The 17458-nt window shown below is 32.0% G+C and overlaps 2 protein-coding genes across 3 annotated transcripts in view; one reads left to right on the top strand and one right to left on the bottom strand.

Moving 5' to 3' along the window:
• Window positions 1-17458, bottom strand: part of LOC143076802 (uncharacterized) — a 493545-nt gene that overhangs the window by 251256 nt on the left and 224831 nt on the right. The window lies entirely within an intron of this gene.
• Window positions 1-17458, top strand: part of LOC143076798 (uncharacterized) — an 87590-nt gene that overhangs the window by 46257 nt on the left and 23875 nt on the right. For both annotated transcript variants that reach the window (XM_076252668.1, XM_076252669.1), the window contains 2 exons: window positions 10503-10690; window positions 14540-14723. In XM_076252668.1, coding sequence (XP_076108783.1) covers window positions 10503-10690; window positions 14540-14723 — 372 coding nt within the window. The remainder of the gene's footprint in view (window positions 1-10502; window positions 10691-14539; window positions 14724-17458) is intronic.

Here is a 17458-nt window from a genome sequence, read left to right as displayed (position 1 = left end):
ACTTCAACTGTTTTAGAGTGATGCCTCTTTCAAATGGAAAAATGGCTGATTTTGTATGCCCCAACGTAGTGGAGGGGGCATTAAGTTTTACCCTTGTCCGTCTGTAAGTCTGTCTGTCCATACGTCCCAAAATTGGTTTCCGTTCTCTAACTTTACTTTGCCTCAACCAAATGTTATTAAATTCATACACAATGCTTATTGCCACAAAACACAGGTTAAGTTTGAATTTTGGTGGCATCACTTTACAGTTCAAGAGTTATCCACTTTACAATAGGAATAATTGCTGTTCTAAACATATTAATTTCATATTTAAAATATCTTTTGAAAATTGGAGTTATCTTTCTTTGTCCAAAATGGTAGTTGAATCAACTACAACCAATGCTTTATACAATTCAATATTCTATTAGACTTTCCACTAATAAATAAAAGCAATCTTTATCATTCAGTGCTTACTTGTAAGCACTTTAATTACCATTCTAGGGTTATGCCCCTTTACAAATGGAAAAATTGCTGAATGTTCATTTTGGTTCTCTAACTTTAGTTTGTCTCAACTAAACTTCATGAAATGTATATATATGAATATATATATAATGCTTATAACCACTAAACTATGTTCAAATTTTGATAACTACACTTTTACAGTTTTTGAGTTATGTCCCTTTATAATGTTATATACTAGCAAGGGCATCATCTGTGTCCCTACAGACACATTCCCCATTTATTTGTTTCCATTTTTTACTGGATTTTTTAAGAAAATGTCTGTTATTGATTTGGGGGACAGTGGTTGTACAGCAGGAGGGTGGCTGCCAAACAGTGTCTACACAATAACATGAAAACACTGTTGACAAATTTTTCAAATTTAGATATGTTGTTTGCTGCAACTGAATGAAGGTCAAGTTGAATTGTCACAATTTAAGTATTTCTTCTTATTAAGTTATTGCTATTTTTGATATCCAAATGTGGTATTTTTATATATGTTTCTCTTGCTCATGTTGTTATTATATAATGACTAAGGTAAAGCATATGGTTTATGCATGTCTCATCTCACAATACACTTGGAGTGACAGATTTATTTGAAAAGTTTCAATTTCTTAAGAGGTGATGATCATAAGCTATATCATTTGACATTTTGAAGTTAATAACATCACTATTATATATGTAATGTCAGAGTACTATGTTAAACCATAGATCAGTTCAAAGGGAAATAACCCTTCATATTTGCAAGTATGATTTTATTAATTTTTCTGTTCTTTGGCAAATTGTTTGAATTTTTTTTTTGTTATTCTGTTAAAACTTATATTCTGATTAATATACTGTATAGCAGGTTATTTCTTGGTGGGGTGTAAATTTTTTTGCACAAAATCGCCAATTAAAAAGTGCACATTCAAAGGTATTTATAAAAGATTTGATTTCACCAAAATAATAACTGCCAAAATATTTCATATAGCTCATTAATTGAAAATCACAAAATTTTACACCAGCGAAAAGAAACTGCTATACAGTATGTATATATTTTTTTTGTTTTGTTGTTTGTTAATTTGAATTTTTACTTAATCATGTTAATACTGTTCATGCTGTTTGGGGTTCTTGATTTGAAATTCATTACACAATAATCTTATTCATAAGTTAAAAAGTTAAGTTATAATAATATAAGTTGCAGATTTATATTAGTATAAATGTGTTCTCAACTAAAATTTAAATTTCTCATATGCTAAAAGAAAGTTTTTTTACATTTTTTTATTGTCGAGCCTGCAACTTTTGTTGCAGAAAGCTCGACATAGGGATAGTGATCAGGCAGCGTTGGCGTTGGCGTTAGCCAACTTCTAAAAAGATTTATATTTTAAAAGGTGAAAGACCTGGATTCTTCATACTTTGTATATAGATGGGAAGTTACAATGTCCTTGACCTCATTTTCATGGTTCAGTGACCACTTGAAAAAAAAGTTCAGACTTTTTGTAATGTTGAATTGTCTCTTATTATAAGGATAACTATATTTGATATGTGCGTACCTTGCAAGGTCCTCATGCCTGTCAGACAGTTTTCACTTGACCTCGACCTCATTTCATGGATCAGTGAACAAGGTTAGGTTTTGGTGGTCAAGTCCATATCTCAGATACTATAAACAATAGGGCTAGTATTTTTGGTGTATAGAAGGACTGTAAGGTTAACATCTCCAACTGGCAGGTGTAATCTGACCTTGACCTCATTTTCATGGTTTAGTGGTTATAGTTAAGTTTTTGTGTTTTTTTCGTTTATTTCATACTTTATGCAATAGATCTACTATATTTGTTGTATGGAATGATTGTAAGGTGTACATGTCTAGCAGGCAGATGTGATCTGACCTTGACCTCATTTTCATGGTTGAGTGGTCAAAGTTAAGTTTTGAGTTTTGGTCTTTTTATCTAATACTATACTATATGCCATAGGTGAACTATATTTGGTATATGGAAATATTGTATGATCTATATGTCAGTCGCTCAGGTTTTATTTGACCTTGACCTCATTTTCACGGTTCATTGTTCAGTGTTAAATTTTTGTGTTTTTGCTATTTTTCTTAAACTATAAGTAATAGGTCAACAATATTTGTTGTATGGAAGCATTGTTAGCTGAACATGTCTGCCTGGCATGGTTCTTTTGACCTTGACCTCATTTTCATGGTTCATTGGTCTTTGTTAATGTTAAGTTTATGTGACAGTTTTTAATAAGGTTTTATACTTGGGACAATCAACATAATATCAATGATAAGTGAAGAAGGCGAGACATTTCAGCGTGTGCACTCTTGTTTTTTAAGGTAAAATTATGTTTAATTCTACTAAATTTTTCAATGTCATCGGGGCTCACGCTACCAGGCGACTTGGGCGAAGAAGTTGCTTTCCCAACTTTCACTTCACTTTCACCTCCCCCCAAAAGCAAAAACAAGTCGCCCGGATGTTAACGATACTCGCTTTCAGTCGCTTTGGCATCAGACATTTTCAATTTTTACCAAGTTGATAAAACATAAATTTTTAATTGATAATTAAAGAAATTCAGACTTAACCCTCATGGAAAATTGGTGGCTGAATATTGTCTGAATTATTTCTGAATTATATCTGAATAATCGTCTGAATAGGTCTGAATGTTGTAATTGTGTCTATTTCTGAATATTGACTGGATTTCGGACTATTCAGCCAGTATTCAGCAACAGAAATATTCAGAAACTAAGAAATATTCAGAAAATTTATGGTTTAAATGATGCTGTATTTAAGAAATATTCAGCCATTTTTTAAGACATATTCAGCAATATTCAGCCAATGTTCTTCCAATCTTCAGCCATACTAAGAAATATTCAGACATATTAAGAAATATTCAGACATATATTAAGAAATATTCAGACATATTAAGAAATATTCATATATATATTCAGAAATATTCATATATATTAAGAAATATTCAACCATATTAAGAACTATTCAGACAAATTAATCCAATCTTCAGCCTTATTAAGACATATTCAGCCATAATAAGGTAGCATGAAATGGAATCAAAACCCCATTGTAACTGATTTGATCTTCCAATTAAGCCCAAGGTTTATCACTTCTTCTACTAAGAAACACAAAATATATTGAGTGCTTTGGTCATAGATTGATCTGATCATATTCAAATATTTAAATAAATAACATTCTTAACATCCTATCCATGAAAAAAATGGCCTGCATGGTTTGCATAAGTCGAATAAAAACACTAACTATGGTCAGCTTAAACCTCACTCACAAACTGATTAACTAATATAAAAATTATGTGTCAGATATAAACTTCTCTTCCTTTCTGTAATTTAAAACTTGCTGTCTCTGTACTTCCAACTTGAAATGCTGAATAAAGGTATTAAAATGGAGTCTGCATAAAATCTGTTTCATATCATTGCTGGCAGCTCATATTTAATCCCCTAAAAGTACAAAAATATCCACAAAGAATCAATTGTTCTTGAGATTATGAAGCAATAAATTCAATAGAAACATTATTGCTTTATGCATTTGTACTGTATCTTACATTGGAAGCCTAAACTCAAATTAAGACCCCCCTTTTTATCCCTTAAAGATAAAATTGGTGACTTATAGTTTTCACTAAGTTTATTGTTCACCCAATTTAATTTCTACATTTAATGTAGAAAGTGGTAGTGCATTTTAAGTTATCGACTGCAGATAAACCTAGTTACTATTTCAGTATTTGTTTTATGAATGTGACAATAATATATATATATTCATTACATTAATTGTCTGCCAAATCTTTCTGATGTTTTCTCAGATTTAAATCCTAAATGTTTTCTAATAGTGCCTCAACAAATTGCATTTTATAATAATTACAATTATCATATGTTAAATCAAAATACTTATCTGAAAACATTTGCGTTTGGATTCTCCATTTTGTTTATCCAGCGTAATCTTTGATGACGTATGCCAGTGCGTTTCAGTCAAGGTGTCAATCTCGCCCCATATCATATTGGCCCGAAATTGATTCGTCCCCGTAACGGTGTTTCAGTGAAACTTCTCAAAACAGGCCGCCGGTCAGGTCACAAATTACGGCCAATTTGCAGGGTTTGCTGGATAGTTGAAATTTAAAATTTCGAAGAGTAACTTCCCCTTAATATGGGTGTTTGAGAAATATTTAAAAATGTATTTTATCTTATTCAAATATACGTTTTCCTTTGTGAATTTTAGTTTTGTGAATAATTTCTATCGTAAAATACTGCTACAACTTGTATTTCATCTTATTTTTTTTTTTTATTTTGCAGGAATAAAAAATAAAAAATACCATACACTAACGATTTTTCCCTAATAATTATATGAAATTTGTAAACTGTGATGCTAGAAATTGCCGGTAATCACTCTAGTAAAACATTGGGATAAAGTTATCAATCTGACAAGCTGAACAGTACTCGCAGTATATAACTGTTTGAACCGACTGTTTTTATGTCACATAATAATTTAATTAATGATGAGTGATATTAAATGACAAGGCCCGTTTTATGAGGTTGAACTATTATGATTTTAATTATTCAAATACAAAAATGACACTAGTATCCGATTGAAAGGAATCATATGGCCAGTTTCGTAAGGTTAAATGACCATTTAATGTACGGGTCTCCTTGATTTAGCCGGTATGGTGGGAGAACTGTATTTAGAGAAGTTTTAATGTATAAGAAACATGAATTCCTGGTGTTGCATTAAAAACATTTTCCCACTGAATGGTTATTTTATTGTCGGCTTTGCACCTTGCTGCAAAAGGTGTCAAAGCTAAAATTAAATAGCCTTTCAAAACGTCATAATTATTTGGACTAGGTACAAATGAATTGTACTGATAATAACTGTTAGAATTTAATATAAGTACCTTTTCTACCAAAATTAATGCCCATGCACCAGTATATCCAATATCTTAATGATAATAAAGCAATACTGCTTTAATTTTCAAAAACTCAATATTTTAAAGTGCACAAGTGTTTGTTCAGTTTTTCATCACTAAATGATCAAACTACTCATGAGTTTTTAATTATGTACACTTGGTTTTCCAAAGTATTTCATAGTTATATACCAATGGGTTTAAACTGATGACTGTCACTGCATTCATGGTCATCCCAAAATGTTAGATGAAAAATAGGGGGGATTATTATTAAGGACCTTTATCAAGACTCCGGGATCGGGTGTTTTTAAGCTCAGGATTTTGGGATTCACTCTTTCAGGATCAGGGAGTTCTTTTTTTTCGGATTTCGGGACGTCGGGATTATGGGATTTCGTTTTTTAAGTCCAGGATTTCGGGATTAGGACCCCTCCTATCCCACCTCAAAAATAAGTTCAGTAGCTATATTGCCTTGGGAAAACACTAAGATTCTTGCACTTTTATGTTGATGAGCCTGGGATGAAGGATTTCAAAATTTTTGTAATCAGGGAAATTAATTTTTGTTGTTATTTGTACATTTTCAAAATATTTTATTTTATGTAGTTTTGTTGGTGAAACTTATTCACATAACATTCAGACTTTTGAAGAATTATTTTTTATGTTTCCATTTATGTGTTAAAATTAAACAACTCAGTGTAATCCAGACATTTAATTCAGATCTATGACTTATTTCTAGTTTTCTGAATTTTGTCTAACTTCTGAATGATTTAGAAAAATTCAGACAATATTCAGATCTATGTGATTATAATTTACTTATTTCCAGTTTTCTGACTTTTGTCTGATGTAACTTCTGAATGATTTAAAAAAATTCAGACAATATTCAGATCTTTATATTAGAATTTACTTATTTCCAATTTTCTGAATTTTGTCTGACATAATATCTGAATGATTAAGAATAATTCAGACAATATTAAGATATTTAGGGGTGTATTTAATTAATTTTTGGTTTCTGAATTGATCTTACTGGTGTTTCTTAATAATTCAGACAAATAAGACAGTATTCAGAAGTTCTGAATATGTCTGAAACTTTTTCTGACTAAATAAGAAGTATTCAGACAAAATTCAGAACTATAAGACAATATTCAGACACCATCAATAAACAGGTCAGACAGGATTCAGACACCTGATTTGTTCTAAGACACATTTCAGCCAAAATTCAGAAAATTTCAGCCACATTCAGCTAATATTCAGAAATTATGGTTCATGAGGGAAGCGATTAATCTTCTTACAAAAAGAGGTTGAAGCATTGTCTTTACAGTTTGTAGCAGGTTGTTAGATAAAAAGACAACTTTTGTAGCTTCCGGTGCTTGTTACTCAAAACATACATCAACCTAACTCTCGGCGACAAAATAAGTTTGTTACTTCATGTAAATGTGACAAAAGTTGTCTCCAGTAAACTTTCAATCCATTTATTGCATTAAAAACGTAATTTTCCTTTCCAAATAGCTTGTCAAACATCATTTATTTTTGTAAATTTTCTTGTATTTGTCCACCAATGATCGTTTCTAACTACGAATCTGAACCAGACCAGCTATAACCGAAATCCGTATTTTTACAATAATAACTACGGATGCATGGATGGAACAGCTCACAGAAGAATATAAACCCCAAAAGGGAAAATTATTCATTCCACACAAACTAACAGACTTTTGGTTACATCTAAGTGATTAGTGTATTTAATTCCATATAATTTATATGAATTGTTTCAAAATATTGATTTAACTCTTGAGACTATTAGATATATACTAATGCAATTTATTATGGCCCAGCTTTTAATAACTTTGCATATATTTTTTTATGAGAAACACTGAATTTCATACACAAGATAGTTTTTAATTAAATTGTAATTAATGTATATATCATAATTTCTTCACCTTTTTGACATAAAAAATAATCTTTTTAGTGCTAGATATTTAGTTGGTAGTTTCTCACAAGAACCTAAACTTCACCAACTTTGAATTCGACCTGTTACTTGTATACTCAGATATGAATTGAACAAAATAAAAAAGATTATTTACATATGCCCTTTTATACTATAGTAAAATCCAAGCATTGTAGTGCAGGGAGTGTAGGAGCACTTCTCTTTCAAATCTCACCACTTTTCCCTATCAGTTTCAGAAAGAAAAGTCACTTCTCCCTATGATTCTGAAGTAGTGTGAGCCCTGGTCCTCAGAAAATGTTATGGCCATGTTCCATATTAGGAATATTTCTACTATATTGCATTTGTTTTAGTATCGACATATGCTCATTTTACAAAAAACATACTTATTCATTTATTCCTATAAATAGTAGATGCTGTTTAATGGATTTTATTGGTTCCCAAAGATTATGGATGCTCTTTTGATTATATTAATAACTTTTGTAGTTGTGAAATTGTTTTATAAAAAAAAGCACTTCTTATTTCTGCATATAGCATATTTCAAAAAAGTGTCTGCGCATAATGAAAAAATATTAAAAAAATTGCATCTTCACCTTTGATAGATGCAGATGTAATTCTTTTAATTTCATATTGAATACCTCAACGTTTGGATGCTGGCTTCCAATTATTTTAAGATACTGGCATCCAATCACACTAGAATGATGACATCATATCAGTTTGGATGCTAGTATGCCAAAATATTGGGATGCTGGACTCCCAAAATATTGAGTTCTGGCATCACAATCATTCAAACATACCTGAAAAGAGATAAACTGTAAACAGCAATAAAGTTCAGCAAAGTAAGATCTACAAATAAGTCAACATGACCAAAATGGTCAGTTGACCCCTTAAGGTGTAATTGCCCTTTATAGTCATTTTTTTACATTTTTTTTTAATTTTTGTAACCTTATCCACAACCATCATTAGGGTATTTAGTTTAAAAATTAGTCCAATGAGACCTGCCTGTGAACCAAGTTGGCCAGCATTGCCTAAAATAGTGCACATGGTAATATGCAGTTTTTGGCTCATATTTCTGAAACCAAAGTATTTAGAAAAAATCTGCTGTGGATAAAATTGTTCATTAGGTCATCTATCTGCCCTGGAATTTTAGATTAATCAGGGAACTTATTGTTGGGTTGCTGCCCCAGAATTGGTAATTTAAAGAAAATTTTGCAGCTTTTGGTTATTATCTTGAATATTATTATAGGTAGAGATAAACTGTAAACAGTAATAATGGACAGCATTAAAAGGAAGGGCTTCAAATAAGACCAAAGTGTTCAATTGACCCCTTAAGGAGTTATTGTCCTTTGTAGTAAATTTTTTACAATTTTCATAAGTTACGTAAATTTTTACAAAATATTTTCCACTGTCACTTCTGGGCTAATTTCATTATAGATAGAGATAATTGTAAGCAGCAAGATTGTTCAGTAAATTAAGATCTACAAACACATCAACAACACCAAAACAAGATTTTGTCATGGATCCATCTGGGTCCTTTGTTTAATGCACATATACATGATATACCAAGGTGAGGGACACATGCTCTTAAGAGCCTCTAGTTATTTTAAGTGGTTCTTGGGATTTCTAGAAACTTTGCACAGAAACTTCATGCATAACCTTGATATAAGCAAAATAATTAATTACCCAATTCTATTAAGGTTCCTCTAAAGGTAAAATATAGCCTAGCCCACTTCATAAACATCTAAACTTTGCCTGTATTTTTCAACCTATATTAATGAATAAAGTCATTAATTATTAGAATGCTGTTACTTTCTTATGAATGCATAAAAAATAATAAAAGAGGTATGTATAGATAGATAAATGATTAATCTTTTATATGAATGCAATATTTTTGTTATGCAATCATTATGTAATCAACTATTATGCAATTAATGGCAAAATCTTGGTGGGTTCACTTGAATGAATTTAGCTCTATCATCTCTATAACTATACAGGAAATTTTAATGAAATCTTATTCAACACAACAGAAGCTACAAAAGGGTGTCTCAAATTATCGCTATCCTATTCCATTCCCTCTTAAAAATGTAATTAGTATAAAAATCCTTACCACATAAAAGTAAATAAGGTTTGATTAGGTTTAAACATTGATTTCTTCTACACTCTGTCAGAAATCTGAGTCACCTTTTTGTAGATAATGTCTCTAGGAACAACATATAATAAAATCAACCCTCTAGGGGTATCTGTGAAGAAGCTAATTTCAATTTAAAATGGAAATTTGTTGTAAAAACTTTGTAGACACAGTTAACATTATAATTGATTACATAATTGTTGTATAATACTAACATTGCATTAATTTAAAAGAGTAATCTGTTAGCAATTTAGAAATACAACTTTTATAAATTTTCTTGCATTTTAAAGAAAATTACAGCATTTTAAAACTGGTGATTTGGATATATCAAATCTTTGTATTGTGCTACCTTAAGGAGACTGATCAATGTTAACACATACATTTGCATGTCAATTTCATATGATCTTTAGCATCATTTCTCCCTCATCAAATATTGATACAGATTCTATTTTCTGACAGTCTGAGTGTCTCATCACACCAACAATAGTTGTACAGTGCATTTTAGTTGTAAGCCAAGTCAATATAAGTTTGTTGCAATCATCTTTAAAAAGTCATATGAAACAACATGGACAAGCTTCTTGAAACTTTAATGTTGTCTAAATTATTGAACATGCATGCATATATATACTAAATAACACAGGCACTTGTCTCAGAAATATTTTTTCCTATATAAAATTGAGAAAGGAAATGGGGAATGTGTCAAAGCAACAACAACCTGACCATAGAGCAGACAACAGCCGTTAACACATGTTATAATAAGGTATATAGGATTTTTTTTCTGAGACAAGTGCCTGTGTAAACTAAGTCTGACTTAGATTTTAAAAACAAATGTTTCAGAACTCTTTATGTTATGTTTATTTCTATAAAACTTGAACATGTTGTACAAACATAAACAAGCTCATTTTGATTGAAATCATGATAATAAATTGTCTGAATTTGTTGAATTGCTTTCATGAAAGTAATAATAAAATTAGAGGGATGTTTTATGTACATAATGTACATTATACACTGACAATAACATGATTAATGCATCTGTTTATTATTATAATTGTCTTTAATTATCAGGTAATCCATCTTTTCTTAACCAAGAACCAGTGAGTCTGTGTGCAGGTAAAGAAGTTACAACCAATTTTGTATACAGTGATTCTACAGTAAAATTTACTGACTTGTCAGTAATTAACTGGACAGTAAGAAAGACCAAACAAGATAAGGCAGAAATCTTCAGCTACTATGATAAGGCAGCAGGATTCAAGGTAGGTTTATATTAGACTTAGGCCAATTAAATTTAATTGATAGATTTTCATCCCCGCCCGCCCCTCTGAAAACACCCTGCCCCAATTTTTTTTATTTTTACAAATTTACAATTTCTGGATTTTGTCCATATCTGTTCCCCGGAAACCGTCAATATTTCATTTCATTTTTAGCTAACCTGGCCCAAAGGGCCAAGTGAGCTTTCTCATCACTTGGCGTCCGTCGTCCTCTGTCGTCGTTAACTCCTCTGAAACTACTGGGCAAAATTTAACCACACTTGGCCACAAACAGCCTTGGGGTATCTAGTTTAAAAAATGTGTCCAATGACCTGGCCAACCAACCAAGATGGCTGCCATGGCTAAAAATAGAACACAGGGGTAAAATGTATATTTTGGCTTATATCTTTAAAACCAAAGCATTTAGAGCAAATCTGACATGAGTTAAATTGTTGATCAGGTCAAGATATATCTGCCCTGAAACTTTCAGACGAATTGGACAACCTGTTGTTGGGTTGCTGCCCCTGAATTGGTAATTTTAAGGAAATTTTGCAGTTTTTGGTTATTATCTTGAATACTATTATAGATAGAGATAAACTGTGAAACAGCAATACTGTTCAGTAAAATAATACCTACAAATAAGTCAACATGACCAAAATTGTCAGTCAACCCCTTATGGAGTTATTGCCATTCATAGTCAATTTTAAAAACTTTTTTGTAATTTTTTGTAACTTGTACAAAACCTTCTTCTCTGAAACTACTGGGCCAAATTTAAACTTACTTGGCCACAATCATAATTGTGGTATATCGTTTAAAAAATGTGTCCGATGACCCCACCTACCAAACAAAATGGCCGACATGGCTAAAATTAGAACAGAGTGTAAAATGCAGTTTTTGCTTTATATCTTTGAAACTAAGACATTTAGGGCAAATCTTTCAAGATTTAAATGTCTATCAGAATTTGATCTATCCCCTCACATATTTTTTGATGAATCCTACAACCTGTTGTTGGGTTGCTGCCATAAAATTGGTTATTTTAAGGGAATTTTGCAGTTTTTGGTTATTATCTTGAATACTATTATAGATAAAGATAAACTGTAAACAGCAATAATGTTCAGCAAAGTAAGATCTACAAATAAGTCAACATGACCAAAATTGTCAGAGAACCCCTTAAGGAGTTATTGTCCTTTATCATGTTTATAGTCAATATTGAACAACTTTTGTCATTTTTGTAACTTGTACAAAAATCTTCTTTTCTAAAACTATGGGCCAAATTTAACCAAACTTGGCCACAATCATTACTAGGGTATTTATTTTAAAAAAGTGTCTAATGACCCCGCCTACCAACCAAGATGGCCGACATCAGTAAATACAGTAACAGGTGAGCGACACAGGCTCTTGAGAGCCTCTTTTTTTTTATGTTTTTAATAAACAGCAAACACCTTCAGTCACAATACCCTCAATAGAGTCATTAAACAACTTCTTTTTTCAAGTTTATGTTTTACATATTAATTATATTTGCATCTTGAAGAAAAATCAGAAAAGCACCAACCCTATTATTTTCAAAACTGTTTGAGTTTTCATTTTATTCTGTACTCATAATTCTTGTGTTGCGTACAAATGCATATTTGCTTCATTTTATGGAGACAAAAAACATCACTTAGACAGAAATTTGGTAAAGGTAGTCCAACTGAAGAGAGCATTTCTCTATGTTTTTGTTGTTTACTAAGAATAGGTTTTTAAAGCAATAATTACATGTAGAACAGTGGTTGCCAATCAGAGATTTTTATTTAAGATTTGAACAATTCTGTACGATTCCTTATACAGGCAGTACATTGACCTATAATGGTTTACTTTTATAAATTGTTATTTGGATGGAGCGTGTTTCATTCAGTGGCACTCATACCACATCTTCATATATCTATAAATATGATTTAAGCTTATTATTATACCCGCACCTTTAAAAAATGGTTTTACGTTTGTCAGTCCGCCCGAATTTTCAGGAACTACTTGACAAGGATTTCTGAAATTTGGTTTCAGTGTTTTTATAAGGGAGCTACCATTTGATTTTTATGGGGGGCTAGGATGAAATTTGAAAAAAATAGGCAGGATGAGACACTTGCAAAAAAAAAAGTCAGGACGACAATTTAGGTAAAAAAAGGTCAGGATAACCTAAAAAAAAAAAAAGGCAGGACCGAACAGAGTGAAAAATAAAAAGGCAGGACAGAGATTACAGAACTTTAAAGAAAAATGCAGGACAAAATTTTTCATCCTAGCCCCGCCATAAAAATCAAATGGTAGCTCCCTAAACCATCTATTATACCCTGTGATAGGTTAACAGATTCATCACTCAACAACTTCATGTTAACTAAAATATTGAGACAGAGGTATTACTCAGTGAGAAGTAGCTCACAACTTTATTTGATACACTTGCATATATGAAGAACACGTCACCAGAAGAAATAAAAAATAAAAAATAAAATCCTCCCACCCGCCCTGTTTTTTTCAAAAATTTGGATGAAAATTTACTAATTAATTTTAGTTGGCCTTATCTCCTGAGATATATCTAAATAAGAAATTCTTGTTATACCAACATAAGATTAATGGGAACAAATGAATAATAACAAGTGCGTTACATTCTGTCTGCCTCTAATGATTGTCATTGAACATGTTGTCGTTGAAGGAGAAGTTGTTCTCCAGCACTAGTTTCAGAAGTGTAACAATGCACTGAGTTGGAGGATTTTTGTCGCTTGGATCATTCAATAAGTAGATTCATAATTGTTTCTTGGATACCAATAGTTATGGGTTACAATTTAACTACAAATTTATATGTTCAGAAAAGAATAACAAATTTTTATGCCCAACCTACGATAGTAGAAGGGCAATATGTTTCCTGGTCTGTGCATCCGTCTGTTTGTCTGTCTGTCCTGCTTCAGGTTAAAGTTTTTGGTCAAGGTAGTTTTTGATGAAGCTGAAGTCCAATATGATATGATCTTTCTAATTTTAAAGCCAAATTAGACTTTTCACCCCAATTTCATGGTTCACTGAACATTAAAAATGAAAGAGTGAGTTTCAGGTTAAAGTTTTTGTTTGGTCAAGGTAGTTTGAGATGAACATGATGAAGTTGAAGTACAATCAACTTGAAACTTAGTACACATGTTCACTATCATGCCTATGGTATGATCTTTCTAATTTTAATACCAAATTAGATTTTTTACCCAATTTCACAGTCCATCGAACATGGAAATGATAGTGCGAGTGGGGCATCCATGTTCTTTGGACACATTCTTGTTTATATTCTTTTGTGTGTAGCGATTAGCAAAACCCCAAATCAAATATGCAGAGTTTTCCTCAATGAACTAAAAATTGATACTCATAAAAATAAATGAATCCACAGTAATTCTTCACATTCTTTCGCCTTGTGGAATATTTGTATAAAAAGAGGACATGTCAATTGATGCAAGTATAGTTTTGTTCTACCCCCCCCCCCCTTTTCCTTTATTATACCCCTGCTTTTAAAAAGTGTGGGGGTACTGTCTGTTCTGTCTGATTGTCCAGCCATCGATCCATCAATAACAACGTCTGTCCGTCCGTCCCATGAAACTTTTGTCTCATTTTTCTCAGGAACTACACATCCACCCTTTCTGTAATTTGGTATCAACATTTATATATGTCAGCCATACCGTGTGATGCGTATTCAGATTCATCACTCGACAACTTCCTGTTTACCGAACACTTGCATATTTTACACTATTAATATTATCCACTTGCGGCGGGGGTATCATCAGTAAGCAGTAGCTCGCAGTTTCACTTGTTGTTTCTAAAATTGCAACAATTTAATGTTTCTTATTCTAGATCTGTACTGTACCAGGAGACAGGTTCAAAGACAGAGTAACATGGGTTAACAATACTATAAATCTGAAGTTTAGTGATCTGAAAACAAATGATACAGGAATTTATGATGTTGACATAACTATTTTTGGAGCAGGGAAGGAAGAAAGTAAAGATACAAATGGAACTTTCCAGCTGACTGTTAATGGTTTGTTCCTGTTCATTATTGATCTATATTAAAAATCTACTTATATCCTAATGACCTATCCTAGGCTAAGGTCCTAGCTCAATGAAGGGCATTTTATTAATACCATGTACATGTACCAGCACAAGTATATGCTTGGATAAAATTTCTACAAACTAAACATTGTTCATGTTGTTAGGATTATGTTGTTTGATTTATTCATTGTTAATGGAAGTAGAGTTGCTTTTGAAATTGAAAAACTTATTGGTTGTCATTTCTGGAGTATGGGATTTTTGATAGTCTTATTGTTGATGCAATAGATATGGACCATAATTTGCTATTGGGCTCTGTTTCCTATAACTATAGAAAAGTGATAAAATGTGAATTACTGTAAGAAAAGTTGTAACTACATCTAAAGATGCCATTATTTTTATCAACATACAAGCACAGTGTAGATACTATTCTGTACGCTATCCGGAAGTCGCGATTTTCGAAGCGAGAACTTTTTGGATAGCATGTGAAATTTGATGGATATACTGAATTAAACGGTAAGTGGATCATCTGTACATTGCTGAATGATTAATTCAGCTGACAACGATATTCTCAAATGGTTTAGAATTAAATTTAGCACATTCATTATTCGTATCTCTGTCTTAATCAATAGATTTTCAAGTGCATCACTAAGGACAATCAGTCTGTGAACCTAAAAATAATCTTTTTACCCTCTTAGTGTACAAATTAACGTAAATACCAGACTTAATTAACTAAATGAAATATATTTCAAGTGGTGGTAAAAGTTTCAACCAGATCTTTGAAGCCAGAAATAAGAAAATAACACTTGTTTGAATTTCTCACTGTACGATCAGTCTCGCTTGTATATTTTGAAACTGTATGATCAGTCGTTATTTCACTGTATTCTAGTAGTGATTTCAAAGTTATTTACGATACATTTAGAAGGCGTAATTTTTCTAAATAACACAAATATATTTCAATAAATTCACATCCTGAAAACTTATATGAAACATGTTTAGCTTAATAGGGTGTACTCGACTTACTACATTCAGTATAAGGATGTTAAATGTTGTTAAAATCTTTATTTCACTGTATTCTAGTAGTGATTTCAAAGTTATTTACGATACATTTAGAAGGTGTCATTTTTCGAAATAACACAAATATATTTCAATACATTAACATCCTGAAAACTTATATGAAACATGTTTAGCTTAATAGGGTGTACTCGACTTACTACATTCAGTATAAGGATGTTTAAATGTTGTTAAAACAAGAGGAAGGTTTGTTGTATGTATAAGTTTCAGAATTGTCCTCCGTTGTACTTAAAATTGTACAAACGCACAGATTTAATTGTAATACAAAAATGCATGTATTTACACACATTCGAGGCTGTACTATAGCCTATAATTGATCACAAGTACTTCACTTTGTTTTGGGAGTAGACCTATTTCTGTGACCAGTGGCGGATCCAGGATTTTTCATAAGTGGGGGCCCACTGACTGACCTAAGAGGGGGCCCGCTCCAGTCACGCTTCAGTGATTCCGTATATAAGCAAACAATTTTTTTCCCAAAAAGGGGCCGGGCCCCCTGCCCCCCCCTTAATCCGCCCCTGGTGACACCCAATTGTACAACACTTTGCGGGGGTTTATAATGATAATGAAGGCCATCTTTCCGTTCGTTCGTTGGACAGTTATACTATGTTTGGCCGGTTTTGTAAGTGCATCTCCTCATTTACCACTTAATATACAATGGGGTTTCCAGCCATTTTTAAATTGAGAGAGGGTCCAATCCAGGAGAAAAGGGGATTCCAAATATATGTTCCCATACAAATGCATTGATAGTTAAAAAGGGTTTCAATCCGCCGGATCTCCTTTTTTTATCCGTCACTTATATGACCTAATTAATCTCTCCGGATTCCTTATCATAAATTACAATGACTGTATTGTGCACCGTCTATTTCGAATTTAAGTAAACATCTTTTATGGGGGTTCTTTGTATAAGATACGGACTATGCATTATATGGGGCACCTATCAGGTATTTCCAACACCACCTCCTAAACCAATTATTAAAGTTCTGAAATTGCTCCATTTTTAATCAATTAATGCAAATATGCACCTTCTATTTCTATTTTTTGGTGAAAATATTTTTCATGTTTTTATATCTCAAATACGGACTTTGCCATAGCTTTATATTGGGCGTATCTATTTTATATCCACAAATTCCTTCAGACACTTAACTTTATGAATCTTTTTTAGATTCTTTATCATTTAATTCAATTGTGCACCTCTTATTTTAATTTTTTAGAAAACTCACTGTTTTCTCCTTCCGTGATAAGGGCTTTTCCACTACCTTATTGGGTGGTACCCATTCACTATACGCAACTTTCCTAAACTTACCGTATATTAATAAAACTAGGGGAAGGGGGGGGGGGGTGGCTAGGATGAAAAATTGAGTCCTGCTTTTTTTTTTTTTTGTAATCTCTATCCTGCCTTTTTATTTTTCAGTCTATTCGGTCCTGCCTTTTTTTCTTAGCTAATCCTGACTTTTTTACAACAAATGTCATCCTGCCTATTTTTTTGGCCAAGTTACTCATCCTGCCTTTTTTTTTTTAAACTCAAAATCCTGTTCTGCCTTTTTTTGCAAATTTCTTCTTAGCTCCCCCATAAAAATCAAATGGTAGCTCTCTTATAGCAAAATACACAACGGGAGATAAACCTCTAGATGAGAGACATGCATTTTTGATTTA

Source organism: Mytilus galloprovincialis, chromosome 5 (assembly GCF_965363235.1).
Source record: "Mytilus galloprovincialis chromosome 5, xbMytGall1.hap1.1, whole genome shotgun sequence".
In the NCBI taxonomy this organism is placed as follows: domain Eukaryota; kingdom Metazoa; phylum Mollusca; class Bivalvia; order Mytilida; family Mytilidae; genus Mytilus; species Mytilus galloprovincialis.
The sequence above is the reverse complement of the archived record's forward strand: the minus strand, read 5'-3'. Positions and strand labels throughout refer to the sequence as shown.